We start from the raw sequence: 15,504 nt of genomic DNA on the forward strand, positions 1-15,504 counted from the left end.
GCGGATCTCTAGGACTTAGTTTTGAGGTAGATAGACTATGCACCGTCACCAAAACAAAAATTCTGAACATGTCCATCACCCCCAAGAATTTCTTCATGCCCTTTCTGTTTCTCTATCCTTGACCAGGCTGGTTAGCATCGGATTAGTTTTCTGTTAATATAGATTATTTGGAATGTTTTAGAATTTGATAGGGAATAAATCAGTATGTATTCTCTTTATGTGGTTTCGTGTGCTCATTATAACATGACTTTGAGATCCAACGATATTGTCTTCATCAGTAGATCATTGATTTCTCTTGTATGCCATTATATAGGTAGATCACATTTTGTTACCCACTCACCCATTGATGAACATTTAGGCTGTTCATGGATTTTCTGGCTATTTCAAATAAAGCTGCTATTAGCAATGATGTGTGTGTCTTTGGATATACATTTTCATTTTATTTGGGTAATGACTAAAAATGCAATGACTGGGTCTCTGCTTGCTGGTACATTAGGCATTTCACATTATCCCACAGTTCCCTGGGCTATGTTAACTTTTTTCTCTCTGTTCTTTAGTTTAGATAATTCTACTGATTTATATTCAAGTTGACCCATCCTTTCCCTTTTCACTTCCATTCCGCTATTGAACCCATTAGCAAATTTGTTATTTCAGATATTTTATTTTTTCAGTTCCAAAATTTCAGATTGGCTTGTATACAATTATGTATTCTATATCACTAGTGAGATTTCTTTATTTTTTCATTCATCACCATTGTATTCTCTCTACCTCATCGAGCAGTTTTAACGACTGTCATCTCAGGGTCAGCCTCTGTTAATTGTCTTTTCTCTTGAGTCTAGGTCACGTTTTTCTGATTCTTCATATGTTGTTTAATTTTGGACTGTATCCTGAATATTGTCAAGGGCATATAGTAGAGACTCTGAATTCTATGTTCTTCTTATGAAGTGTGCTTATGTTTTTTCTTTTAACGGGCAATAACTTGGTTAGGGTTAAACTTCCAACTTGATCTCACCTGTGTGTATGCAGTGCCCGTAATTCTCAGTTTGGACTTTGCAGTCTGTCCTGTGTGTGAACGGTTCAGTGGTCACCCACAGATTTTTCTAGAGTTTATGCACAGAATTAGGGATTCCCACTCCATGTTCCCTCCTTTCTTAGATTTTTGCCACCCTCCAGTAACCCTGGTTGCCCCGGGCACCTTCCCTTTTCTCCAGAGCCAGAATAATGGTGACTTTTCATTGGAGTTTTAGTTGACTTATGACACCACGACTGCAATTGCCTTAGGGCAAAGCTACAGAGAAGGGAGCTTCCCCCATGCTTGCTGCTTCCTGTGAGTTTCAATGCTTCTTAAGAGCTTACTTGCTTCTTTTCACTCTGTAGAATCCTTGGGAAGTTGATTTTATGCATTTTTCGCAGAAGCTATATAGCTTCTATCTGTAGGAGCTTAAAATTGTTACCTCAAACAGAACTATTGTTTGTGTATTTTTTTATTTCATTGATTTCTATCTTGTTTTTGATATTTCCTTCCTTCCATTTATTCTTTGTCTCACTTCTTGAGGCTGGAGCTTAAATCACTGATTTTAGGCTTTTCTTCTCTAAAATAAAGACCTGAAGTTATAGATTTTCCTTTGAGCATTCTTATTGATCCTATATCTTTATTTAAATTTTTGATAGTTTGTCCATCATGGATTTCTTGCATTGATTTCAATTTTAAAAAACACTGCTTCAAAATATTTGTCTTGATTACTTGGCTTTTTAGCACTCCTTACATTTAGTACCCAAGGCAAATGCCTCACTATCTTACCTCACACCCCACCTAGTTTTATCAGAAGAACCAGTGTTGAGTCAGTTACAGAAGTGAACCAAGGATGGGAACTGCTCATTTACAAGGCCTGGCTCTGGAGATACAGCTGGGAAGGTGTGGACTGTTATCTAGAGGCGTTGTAAAGCTCAGTCATGCATCAGGGAAGCCTCTGAGAGGTGAGAACTATGCCTTATGGGAAGTCAATAGCGTGGTCAGGAGCCCTCATCTGAGATATCATAGATATTTTCAAGAAAGCCATTTGTACAAAGCTGTCAGCAGACCTAGCAGGACTTGGCCAGGGAAATCCCAGACAGAGGGGGAAGCATAACCCAAAGCCTAGAGGCTGGAGAAGCATTCAGGGGTTTGCAAATGTTTCAGGATGTTTGAAGATAGAACCCAAAGCACAGGGATGACGAGGGAGAAGGTTATCAGGAGCCAGATCTCAGAAAGCCATCAATGCCATGTTAGGACACTTGGCCTTTTTGAAGAGTCAGGTTTGGTGTGAGGGCATAATCCCACCAGATCTTAATGTCATCAGTTCTAGACAACCACTCTGGGCACACCATGAGGGGTGGATTGGAAGGGAAGAAGACTAGAGACAGTACAGTCAGTGTGAAACTTTTCAGAAAAACCAGATAAGGGACAATGGCGGCCCAAGTGAAGGGCAGAGCAACAGAATGGGAGCCCCGTCAGGGGTCCTGTGGGCAGGGACTGGCAATGGATTAGATGCTGGTGGAGGGAAGGTGGGAGAAGCAAGGTTGGGTCTCAGGTTTCCAGTGCTGGGGGAGAGACGACTTGGGGATGAAAACAATATACAAGAGCCTCATTCTCATAAACATGTGATGCCACCAGATTCAGCAAAATGATGCAAGTGTGGGAACCCAGCAGGCGTCCCTCAGCATCTAAAGGGCAGTCCTTGCAGAACCTCCTCCATGAAGCATGCCTTGATTAAAAGAAGAGTTTTTCCTAACCTTTGTAGTAGGAGACACAAAACGCCAAAAATGACAGACACAGAATTATGAAATGCACCTACATGTCAAGTACTTCCAAGTCTTGGGAAATCAGCAAGCTCTTTGTGATAGCAGTTGGGATGATGGGGAGCCCAGTATATGATTAACTTGTAGAGACTACAGCTAGCCTCTGACCATTTGAAAACCAGTGTCAAAAAAGCCTTCCTTTGTATGAAGCAATGGAGAGAATTCCCAGGAAGAAGACTCTTGGTTCTCTGCACTGAGAACCAGAAACCCTCTCAGAAGGAGCGTCTAAGAGTGTCCCCTGCCATAGATTCCCAAATCACAAGGGAACATCTGATAGAGGTCTGCTTTGTCTGTCCATTCTGCAGGACTGGGAAATTCAGGACAGTCACTATTACTGAGGGGAGCCTTTACCTCTTCCAAGAAGAAGGACAGGAGGAGGGTTGAGTGTGCACAAGCTGGCAATGAAGAAGGTAGGAAAGAATAGTTGTAGGGTGAATTGTCCTGTCAAAAAGCTACGTGGAGGTCCTAACTCTTGGAAGCTCAGAATGTGACCTTATTTGAAAATAAGGTCTTTACCAAAGTAATCAAATCAAGATGAGCTCATGAAGTGGTCCCTAATTCAACACGACGTGTGTGCTTAAAAGGGAAAGACACACACTAACGTGGCAATCACAGAACTCCAGAGGATGTGGCTTGGTAATCACGTGTTTATTAAAGTGTCTGGCTTGGCTGAGTAAATATTAAGCGAAGCGAGGAACCACGTTTTCTTTCAATAAACGACACACCATGTCTAGAAGGGTGTGCTTGCTTCCTGGCCTCCTAAGCTTTGCTTAGGGAGCCCTGAGGCAGGAGCTCTGATTTCCACCTCTGACTCCTACTCAGGGAAAGGAAAGAGGCAACGGGCCATTGGGTCCTCACCAAGTCCACCTCGACTTAGGTCCTGCTCACTGCGAACCCTTCTTCCCAGGGAGGAAGCCACGATATTTTGCCCGGTTCCATTCCTACCTTGGCCAGCCTCTTTGTGGTGGAGTTCCAACCTCAGGATGGGTTTTTTTTTTTTTCCTCCAGAAATAAGATTTGCCTTGCTTTTGTTCTTCACTGACTCCCTCCTAGGGACAGGGCTCTGCTTCTGATTTGGACTCCCTAGGACTGGAGGCCTACTCCCGAAACTTCACCTCTTTGATCTCATCCTCTCTTGTGGATTCATACTGCCCTTGCCTCCCATATGCCCATGAAATGGTGTCGGGACCCATCCATCAGAACCGCCTTCCACAGTCAGCTTCCAGAGATTCCCTTGTGACCTTTGTCCGTGTTTCTAGCTTTTCTTGGTGGCTGGGTCTTGATCACTTCCACTCCGTCCCTGGTCACTATCACAGCAGGGTGCAGGGGCCACTCGCTTGTCCTCAGTAGGCCCCATAAACTTAGTATCCGGTTCCAGAGAGTTCTGCTGATTCTGTGGTGTTTGCTTCTCTCTATAAAACTCTCTTTGCCTTTTGCATGACTGGCCAAGACCTTGAAGTGATCGCCTACCTGAGAGTTTCACTGAAGTTCCCAGTATCAATCCTTACGACTCATGTCTTCAGAGCCCAGACAATCAGTAGGAAATGTACCGCCCCATCCCCAGCGGGCAACACTCAGGCAAAATCCATATTTGTGCTGCTGTGGCTCAGCATTAATTTTGCACTCATGGGCCAGGTCTGTGGTGACACAGCAACTCAACCATGCTTGTGTTTTCACTTGGCAAAAACACTTGAGGGCCAAGCAAATGCAGCTTTGTTTGCTCCGAGAACATCAACCACTAAATCCCTTACGCTCCTTTGGACGCCCACCCGGGATGCAGGCTAGAGCCCGGGGAAGAAAACAGACTTTCACTTGGGTCCATCCTGGGTTTTACCCCTGGCTCTGTCACTTACTGGCTGTGTAACTTTGGACAAGTTCCTTAATTTCTCTGAGCCTCGGTTTTGTCTTCTGTAAAATGGGGAATCCTAACAATGTTTACCTGTGTTAAGGAAATACGATGCAGTCATAATGAATGTAAGGAACTTTGAACCAAACAAGGTAGATTTGCTGGGTCACCACGACCTTCCTCCAGGATTTCTTGATCCTGGCCGCCCCCCACATCTCTTCTTCGGTTGACTGCTGGTCCCTACTTAGATGAGCAACAGCGGTGTGGATTCTGCTTCCGTCTTGGTGAGTGGCATTTGTACCGCTCTGCTCTTTCCTTCCAGGATGATTGCTGAATGTCATTTCTGCCTTCTAGATCCTTATCCCGTGTGCTCAGCTCCTGAATCATAGGCCCCTTGCAACATGTTAGGGCCGTCATGGAATTCACCCAGACTCCCAGCCTCATGCTCGCCCTGGATGGTCCCATGTTGACCTAGGTCACATAGAAATCAGCTCCATAATGACATTCCATGCTGTAAATTTAGGAGCAAAAAGGAAAAGTGTAGGTTACTGTGCTGGCCTGAGAGGTCACACAGGGTGAGACACTGAACCTCAGTGAACCGTCGAGTCTTCTGGAAAGTACAAGTAACCAGACACGTGCTACCTCCTTCCCCAGGTCTGCAGCACGCTATTAAATGTTCAAAGTTGTTAAAGTATTCAGAGCCCTACAAGTGTAGGATGGTTTCTTCTCTGCAAATTCAAGGTGTGGCCAGAAGTCCTGAGGCATGTATATGTGTGGTTGTACGAGCAGAAGAAGCATGCGGGCAGCATAGTAGGTCAGCCATATTCATGGTGGGGGGGGGGTAAAGAAAAACATGCATTATTCTGTGTTGCTGTAAAACTGTGAGGCCGTAGTTGCAGCAGACATGTGGAAGATCCTTTTAAAAATTTTTTAATGTTTATTTATTTTTGAAGGAAAGAGAGACAGAGCATGAATGGGGGAGGGTCAGAGAGAGAGGGAGACAAAGAATCCGAAGCAGGCTCCAGGCTCTGAGCTGTCAGCACAGAGCCCGATGCGGGGCTCGAACTCGTGAACCGCGAGATCACCACCTGAGCTGAAGCTGGACGCTTAACAGAATGAGCCACCCAGGCGCCCCTGTGGTAGATCTTTAAATCACACATAAACAGAGTTTATAGGAAGGTGTACCTGCCAAGGGCAAGACTTTCTGACAGACTCAGTAGAGGCAAACCAAGAAATACAGACGGTGGCCCCTGAGACTGATGAAAAGACCTTGGGACACTCAAATATACTACGCGCTGAGTCCTGCGATGGATATGTTAAATCCAAGCAAAGATATAGAAAATTTGGGGAAAAAATTTCAAATGAATACAAATCTCCTGAGAAGAATGTGGACTTTTGCACGGAAAATTAAACCATTAAACTTGTTGGCCTGACAGTTTTGAAGGCAGGTTACCAAAAGCAAGGATTTTTGAGAAGAGAGATCACAGCTGCCAGGAGGCCTTGTTTTCAGCCCAGGAGCAAGGCTTCCCGTGCTGCTGTGACAAATGTCTATCTTCACTGCCCCAGGGACGTGGTGTGGTGAAGGCAAAACTATCTTATGGCTTGGACACGGATAGCTCAGTTCTTGGCCAAGGTGACCCCGCAAAGACAAGGAGATTCTTGAGACAAAGGGTTAGGGAAAAAAATACGTATCAGCGCAAATTAAAATTAATAAAATATTTCCTTCTCCTGAGCCTCATTACTGGGTTCCAAAATACTGTGTGCTTTCTGGAAAACATTTTGTTTTCTTTCCCAAACAGCCTTCTCAAAGTTGACTTCTTACTATATGCGCTAGTCTTTTTTTAATTTCTAAGTCACATTCTCACGCAACGAACAGTCTTGCCACCACCGAGAAGGTGGCAGTGAAGGAGCCAAAACTCCACAAGGGAAGGTTCCAAAAGAGACACCTGCGGCAGGCTTAGGACCGCACCTGTTCCTTCGTTGTACGTGTGCGTGGTTTCCCCAGCAAGGCGCTTCCAGGAAGATAGCTTCCGTGCACGTCTCTGCCGTGTGGACTTTAAATCGTTGTGCCTTTAAGGGTTATGTGACTACGTGCTTTCTTTCTTTTAATCCATCAAAGCAGAAGAGCAAAGAAACATAAGGGACTTTGGTAAGGGTTGAGGTGCAGAAAGGATGTTGTTAAATAGTTACTTGATCTTTAATCATTGATGAAAACGAAATGATCACTAGAGCATCAAGGCAAAAGAAAGAGATGAGACAGACACTTCATCTTCTTTTCTTCGAGTAAAAGGGAAGAAAAATACATTCTTTCAGGCCCTGGCAGATAACAACATCTTAACAAGGTCTTAGGACCCACTCACTCCCAAATTATTGTAGTTACTATCATCGGTAGCAGCCGCTGAGCTCTCCTAGGGAATACTAGGTCCCTCTCCATCAGAGCACCCCTGTAACGCTGTTTCCATTCCAACGAAATAAAAATAATTTTTTAAAAAGCTCAAGACTACAAAATTAGTCTTATTGGATTTGCTATTGTCTCACAGACGGGAGGGATTCCACACGTAAACAGGAAGAGGAGGAGATACTTACGAAAGCAAGAAATGGCTCGACACATAGGTATGTGGCTTTTTAGAACATAAAGGGACGTATGCCAAGAACAATTACTGATCGGTCAGAGGTTGATTGGGCTTGGTGGTCACATAGTATACCTATATTAACACCCACCAGTAGCAGCTCGATCTTGGGATCGATTGGGATCTTGGGAGTCACGATGCTGCTTAGGCAAATCCAAGCACAAGAGCGGCTCCAAAGTCACTGACAAGCAAGGACAGGCGTCCTGCGGCACGGTGCAGCAGTCAGACGTAACGCTGCATGTAGCAGGACACTGAGGCCTGATCGAAATTTTGCTTTGCACACACGGCCAGGGTTTATGAGTCGTGGGACTGTTTGCTTGTAAAATCCGCAGGTCATTGGGGATTTTTGCTCTCCATAACATTCTCGTGAATTTGATTAAGCGGTGTCTTGGAATGGGTCCTTTTGGAATGGAGCTGTCTGTTTACCAGAGTGAAACACACTTTTTGTAACTTATAATTCCATGACACCCTACCGAAATAACTCTTCCAAAATAGATCCAAGTTGGCTGTTATCCTGTCTTCCTGTCCCAACTGCTATTTAATACTCTGTGTCCGCACACAAACACAGCTTCCTCTTGCGATCTGGAAGTTTGTTTTTGTAAAAAGTCCCTGATACAGTCATACTTCCTGTAGTGATTTGATTTCATACAACATCCTTAATATTAAGATTTGATTAAAGATGAAAGAATAAAGTTAAATTACAGTGAATTTTTAAAAAATCCCTCCTTTGAACTTCCCTATCACCTTCTTGGAAGCCTTTTACTTTTTCCATTATATTAAGGTCGTTTGCAATATCACAATAATAGTACTTACAAGCTAAGGGGTCACATTTCTTAGTTCAGAGTCAACAACTTCTGATTTTTTTTAGGCGATAAGTACCCTTTAATCAATTGTGGTAGCTTCCTTCGAGTCTAATATTTTAAAAATTTTTTAACGTTTTATTTATTTTTGAAAGACATAGAGCGAATAGGGGAGCGGCAGAGAGAGAGGGATACACAGAGTCTGAAGCCGGCTCCAGGCTCCGAGCTGTCAGCACAGAGCCCGAGGCGGGGCTCGAGCTCATGAACCATGAGATCATGATTTGAGCCGAGGTCAGATGCTTAACCAACTGAGCCACCCAGGCGCCCCCTTTGAGTCTAACTCCGGGCGGGTTCTACCTTTACTTGAATATTTTTGAGGGATGAAATTGGGTGTCCTCAGGGTGTGGGTGTGCCTGGTGCTTGGCCTTGAATGAAGGGGAGACCATGGTGAGTGAAGACCATCATCAGGTGGGCCTGCTGAGAAAAAGCTTGGAGATGGCCTTTGATGCCGACTTCCATGTCTTTGGCTTTGCCTCCCCTCCTCTGTACCCTGCCCTCCCCCCAGTGCTTGTGGAGAATCCACCCTAACCATAGGCCTGATTCTCTGGCACGGGCTTGGGAACTAGGATTCCTGTCCACCATGTGGCAGAGGACTTTGAAGCCATCATCCTAGGCCCTTCCTTGATAGCCTCGAAGACCATGCTGTTCTGCGCCACACGGAATGTATTGCTGACCCTTTGTGTTTTGCTGAAATGTACTCTTACTAAGGGGGCAAGCCAGGAAAATATCCTTCTGGAACACTCCCTTTCTTTACCGCCCGCTGTATGAAAACCGTAGCTTCTAAGTGAAGGGCTCTTCTAGAGATGGGCATAGTTTGGGATTATGTGAATACTCTCTGCAGGACTGTCAAATTTAGCAAATAAATATGCAAGACATCCAGTTGAGTTTGAAATGTTTTTCTAATTGGTTGTGTGATTTTGTAAGTTTTTTGGAAAAAAGTGAATACAGGACTCTTAGAGCATCGTTTTTAAAAGTTATTATTTATTTATTTGTTTATTTTGAGAGAAAGAGAGAGAGAGCATGAGTGAGGGAGGGCAGACAGAGAGGGATGGAGAGAATCCCAAGCGGGCTCTGGGCTGTCAGCACAGAGCCGCATTTGGGGCTTGAACGCATGTACTTTGAGATCATGACCTGAATGGAAATCAAGAGTCAGATGCTTAAGTGACTGAGCTACCCAGGTGCCCCTGGACACTTCGAGCATCTTAATAAAGTCCATGCAGGATGTAGGACAAAAAGAAATCATTGAATACAAGACATGTTCTGTAGACACAGCATGCCTAGCATTCCTCACTCTGGTATGATTATTACTACTCAGAGTTCTATGGCATTTACCTATCCATACGATACCTTTGGCTTTTGTACTCCTATATCAATTATGTCCATTGACTTCCACAATCAATTATTGTAATTTAATTAGGAATTAACTATCAACTGCAATTATCAGCTATTCCTTGGTCTTCTATTTTTTTTTTTAAGTTTTATTTATGTATTTTGAGACAGAAAGAGACAGCATGAGTGGGGGAGGGGTAAAGGGCGAGGGAGAGAGAGAGTCCCAAGCAGTCTCCACACTGTCAGCACAGAGCGCGACGTGGGGCTTGAACTCATAAAACCGTGAGATCATGACCTAAGCTGAAACCGAGGGTCAGACGCTTAACTGAGTCCCCCGGGCATCCCAGTCTTCTACTTTTTATACACCAGCAAATGCCAACAGAAAAATAAAAATTCCCGTTCCCAAATTTTGGCCGTCGAAATGTTCACAAATTACTAATTTGAATCAATTATTAAAAAATAATTTTTTTTAATGTTTATTTTTGAGAGAGAGAAACAGAGACAGAGCGTGAGCAGGGGAGGGGGCAGAGAGAGAGGAGACAGAGAACCTGAAACAGGCTTCAGGCTTCAAGATGTCAGCACGGAGCCGTATGCAGGGTTTGAACTCACGAACTGTGAGATCATGACCTGAGCTGAAGTCAGATGCTCAACTGACTGAGCCACCCAGGTGCCTCCCGAATCAATTCTTTTTAACCCACAGAATAAGTGGACTTGATAGAGTAGATAGCAAAGATGAAAAACAGCCAGTGAAGCACAAATTAAGTGGAAAGCAAACTGAGCTCAGCAGAACTGACAGAGGAGGAAGATGAAGTCAAGTGGCTAACACCTCATTTCCGCCTTCCGTTTCTTCTTCAGTAAGTATTTAGTGGAAAGCTTCAGGAAAGAGTTGGACTTCATTCATCAGTGTCTCTTAAAGGCTAGGAAAATCACTGCCCGCAGGCCCAAGTTGGGGTGGGCAACGCATTCTGATTCAAGATAAACTGAAGTTCACAGAGGGTTAAATGCAAATAATCAAGGAGGAGTGTGAGATGTCAAACTTTAGTCTTTCAAGTGTGTCTTCCAGGAGGAAGAAAATGAAGTGCATCTTGACTGTATCCAGAGTCAAATGCTGCAATTCAAGTGCGCACCACAGAACGTGGAAATCAAGACTCGAAATGCTAACATTTCATTTTAAAAAACACCATCCCAGAAAACTTTGAGAAAATAACCTGCATCCAGAATACATGTTTCAAATATGTAACAGGCAAAGAAAAATTCTGACAAGAGTGAAAACCAAGACTGTCGACCACACGGTCAAATGTCAACACTTTGACCACAGTGACAAACCCAAGCCTGAGGATGATGACCTTTGACTGAGCTACCAAAGCAAAGACCTACGGTCTTCTATGTTTTTTGTCTCTCTTTCCTTCTTTCTCCAGATGACATAAGTTCAAAGGATCCAGGCAAGGACAAAAGAATAATACAGGAGTAGAAGTGTCACTTTTTTAATATTTCTTAATTTGCATTTAATGGCATCAAAATCGCCATCAATTGAAATTGAAAATTTAATTAATTAATTAATTTATTTATTTATTTTATTTTTGGGACAGAGAGAGACAGACAGAGCATGAACGGGGGAGGGGCAGAGAGAGGGAGACACAGAATCGGAAACAGGCTCCAGGCTCCGAGCCATCAGCCCAGAGCCTGACGCGGGGCTCGAACTCACGGACCGCGAGATCGTGACCTGGCTGAAGTCGGACGCTTAACTGCGCCACCCAGGCGCCCCGAAAATTTGATTTAAAGAAAAAGCAAATGAATCATCGTTTAATTTCATCTCAATACCTGATCCCCTTATTCATGGCATTTTTCACTTTTAGCCAGTTATTTTAGATTTCTGAAGTCTCATCTGGTGCTGTGATTTCCCCCTGAATGGGAAAGCAAACCAATGTGTGTCTCTACCCCGTCTCCAAAAGTGGCTTCGGAGGAGGGTCAGTGAGTGAATCTCGTCTCTGCTGTCTGGGACCATTGGCTACCAGGTACCAAGCAAGTACACTATATTTTCTTACTGAAATAAATCAGATTACACTGATTTGCCACTAATGACTTTGTGGTTTTTCAAAGGGAACGTGACAGTTTGGAATGGTCTCACTGAGAAGGCCTGATGCATTGGACATGTTCCAGAACGCAGAAGGCTTTTTGGGTCAAAAACGTTGCATTAGCTCGATTTCTTCTCAGTTGGGTGTTGAGCATGAATCTGTTTCAGTCAAAAGACCGTCCAGATATAATCAAATAAGTTTGCCACCTACATCTTTGGTTAGTTTGTTAACACCAGAGTGCTGTGCACCAAGTGATAATAAGTAAGTATGCTTGGGAAATGCTAAGTTTCAACCAGATATAAGTATAGAACTATTTACAAAATATCGTATGACTATATGATTTATCGACTTGAACAAGTATTGGCTTTTGGGATGCTGCTTCGGGTAGTGCAAAAGATCAGATGACCAAGTCTTCCAGATTTGGCTGAAATAGATAAGCTCAATGGACACACAAAAGATTTCTCCATCTCATGCTCCATCAATATACGAAATACTATGCAAGTATGCAGGATTCCTCATCTTAATCACATTTAAATTAGCACTGATGTAAATACCATGAAGAGAATTTAATAGTGCAGTAGAAAACCTGTAAACATGCCCGTGGCATTATTTTCCTGTCGATTACACCGCAATATACAATAAAAAAAACCCATAAAATAACTAAAAGGGCTCATGTCTGTATATGCAATTTCGTTAAGAGAATAAAGATCTAAAACAATCTGCCATTAAATTATCAACAGAAAGAGAAAAAACAATTCCTGAATAATAAAAGAAAAGCCTCTTGTACATTGAGATTGTTCTTTAAACCCCCTCTATCACTAACTTTACCCCCATTATTCTTACATATGCATTAAGTGTTCAGCCCCCAGTCAGATGTGTGAGCCACATCTTCTCTTACGTGGAAGGACATTTGAAAATGTGGTAGCCTGAAGATAGGGCCGGATTTGCTGTAATCCGTGTCGTCATTTCCCCGATAACCCGAATCCAGATTGCTTTCCCTTTTTCTTCTGAGCCCCAGTGTCCCCATCTTTATAGAATAAAACATCTATGAGCATATTTGTTGAGGACTGGCTCTCTTCATTGCAAACATCTTTCATTGATCGTTTCCACAATTATGCTTGAAAAGCCAGGATGTGCGTGCGTGCGTGCGTGTGTGTGTGCCCGTGTGTGTACATATATGTGGGCTCGTGTGTATGTCTACACAGTGCCTCCCCACTTACAGTCACATTCTTCTTGAGTGAATACACAAATTGACCCCAGTTTGAATGAAATGAGAATTCACCTGTGGCACATTTAGCTAGTCCCGGCCCCACGTATATTCTTTGCCCCAAAGAAATGTGGTTCCTGGCCCCTAGATTCTCCCAAGAGCAAAATGTTACCCCTGTAAGACTCAGTTGTATGAGATTTATTTAAATGCTGGGGGCATTCTTTACACGTTATAAGATTACCAAAGTTCATGCCCCAAGGAGTCATCTGTATACAAATTCATTATCCTCACCCCTTGTGTTCTTCATGGCCCCATCCAACCCCGTGGACTTCAACATCTGACCAAGTTTCCGATTGTAATGTGGCTTCATTTTCTTTTGTGCTAACTAGGGTCAACAAGCATGTGCTTTAGCATGACAGCCGTTCCTCTCAAGTAACTTTTTCAATCTTGGAATATCAGTGGCACTTCCTTTGCAGATGAGGAAGGAGATGGCTGACAAAAATATTGGCCCATGATAACAAGCTGAAGAAAGAAGGATGGGTCCGGGGGCCAAATGGGTTTGGGACCCATGGGGTCCTGTGGCTTCAGAAAGTTCCCTTGAAAACTTTCAGAGTGGACATTTTTCAGACTTTCATTTGTATACAAATCACTTGGAGGTCTTGTTAAGGGACAGCCTCTGATTCTCTAAGTCCGGATGGGGTCTGAGAGTCTATATTGCTAATAAGCTCCCAGATGGTGCTGATGCTGCTGGTGTTGAATAGAAAATAGCAGTACATTCCGACCAAAAAATTAATAGCATCAAGTCCATTTGTGTATGTTTTCTCAACTGTTTACCCCTGGTTTGATCAATTTCACTCCTACAATTCAATCCAACGAAGAAAGGCAAAAACGGAACTATGATTTTTGTGAGCACAGAGTCCCTTGCCCCTTTTTATGTATTACCAGTAGCTTCCATTGTATATATAGCATTTTCTCTCCTTGAAAAGAAGAGGGTGCTTTAAAGCAATGGTATAAAGGAATACCGAACCACATTTCAACTCTCGGCCATAACGTCTTTGATAATTGTTTTGAATAAATACCTTATATGATGGCTGATATCCTGTATAGAAATGCACTTCCTTTCAATACCAGCATTGCTAACTGTCTGTCCACCCGGCAGGACATTATTTCAATTGCCCTACATCAAGTTTGTGGAAATGTAGCCCCATTTTAGGAAATACGAATTTTGAGAGTTCGCGGCAGACAAAGCTTTGGAAAAGGAACTCCTCAAACGTGGCGATGCTTGCTTAGGCACTAGATCCAAGGGGCGGGGGGTGATTTTGTATGTGTGTGCAGCTTTTTAGGGTGAATCCACACCTTCACGTTTTCACGGTGACCTCTGCATTCTAAGGGAGCTCGGACGCGGAAAGGGCTCCCAGGGTTCAACCCGGGGCGTTCACTGACATCAGACGTTGCTCTGTTGTAACAAAAGAGTTCTCAGCTCCCTTTCCCTCTGCTCCTCCTGCCTGTACTTCTCCTCAAGTTTCTGCTTCTCAGAATCCGCACAGTAAAAGGTGCAGTCTGGGCTCTTTCGGATCTGTTCGAACTGACTGAAATCAGCCACGTACTTTCCGTTCTTGGAGAGAGAAACTACAGGCACAAATTCAAAGCCCCAGTAGATCTCCTCTGGGATATAAGACGTGCGGCTCTGGCAGACCGCGCTGGTGGATTCCACGGTGGCATTGAGGAGGACGACGAGCTCAAACTCCTTTTCCTTCAGGTTTTGGGGCGTGAGGTCTCTCAGGGGGCTCGTCTCATCCAGCACGTGGTAGAATGTCATGGGCAAAATGAGGAAGGGACTCTCCGAAGAGGAGTCCACGTGGAATTTGACGGTGGCTTGGTTGAGCAGGATCCGCTCCCCCTCCTTGGTGACGTGGGTCTGCAGGAGCTTGCCAGAGAGCTGGCATTGGATCAGGAGGCTCTTCCTCATGTTGGCCACCTGGATCACCAAACACAGCTTCCCGTTCTGCTTGGTGATGACCGCGCAGTGGCTGAACTTGATGGTCTCCGCCCGCTTTTTGGGTCTGGCAATCTTGGCCAGGAAGGTGCCTGTGATGAAGATCTCAATCAAGGTTGTGATGACCAGCTGAGCGACCAACAGGAAAATGGCATGAGGGCATTCCTCCGTGATGGAACGGACTCCGTAGCCAATGGTCGTCTGGGACTCCAGGGAAAAGAGAAACGCCCCAGTGAGAGAGTCCACCTTCATGATGCAGGGGGTGTGATTCGAAACGTCCTCGCTCGGCTCTAAGTCCCCATGAATGAACGCGATGGCGTAGTAGATCACTCCAAAAAGGAACCACGTCATCACGAACGTGGCGGCAAACAGGGTGAGCTTGTATCTCCACTTCATGTCGATGACGGTGGTCCACAAGTCTTGAAGGTAGAGTAAGTATATGCCATCCACTTTGTCAATTCGCACATTGCTGTGCCCGCTCTTGGACATGACTCGGGGCCTGTTGGTCTTGAGTCCAGCTCCTGAAGGTTGCCTCACGAGGGGAGCGCTGGACATGCTGAGGTGAACGGCGTCCATTGTCAGGCTCTTGGGACCACCTAAGGAGATGACGAAGAAAGATGTTCCATTACTGTCACGGATGGTAGGACACCCAGAAAACAGACACAGGATAATCAGGTGAAATATGTAGGAATATATACGGACGTATATAAGAAAGGAGAATTT

The 15,504-nt window shown here is 44.2% G+C and overlaps 1 protein-coding gene across 7 annotated transcripts in view; it reads right to left on the minus strand.

Annotated features, from left to right (window-relative positions):
• Positions 1-12,969: 12,969 nt before the first annotated feature.
• Positions 12,970-15,504, minus strand: part of KCNJ15 (potassium inwardly rectifying channel subfamily J member 15) — a 76,978-nt gene continuing 74,443 nt past the window's right edge. For all 7 annotated transcript variants that reach the window (XM_042956878.1, XM_042956879.1, XM_042956874.1 and 4 more), the window contains one exon: positions 12,970-15,377. In XM_042956878.1, coding sequence (XP_042812812.1) covers positions 14,230-15,377 — 1,148 coding nt within the window. In that variant the 3' untranslated portion in view covers positions 12,970-14,229. The remainder of the gene's footprint in view (positions 15,378-15,504) is intronic.

Source organism: Panthera tigris, chromosome C2 (genome assembly GCF_018350195.1).
Source record: "Panthera tigris isolate Pti1 chromosome C2, P.tigris_Pti1_mat1.1, whole genome shotgun sequence".
NCBI lineage: Eukaryota > Metazoa > Chordata > Mammalia > Carnivora > Felidae > Panthera > Panthera tigris.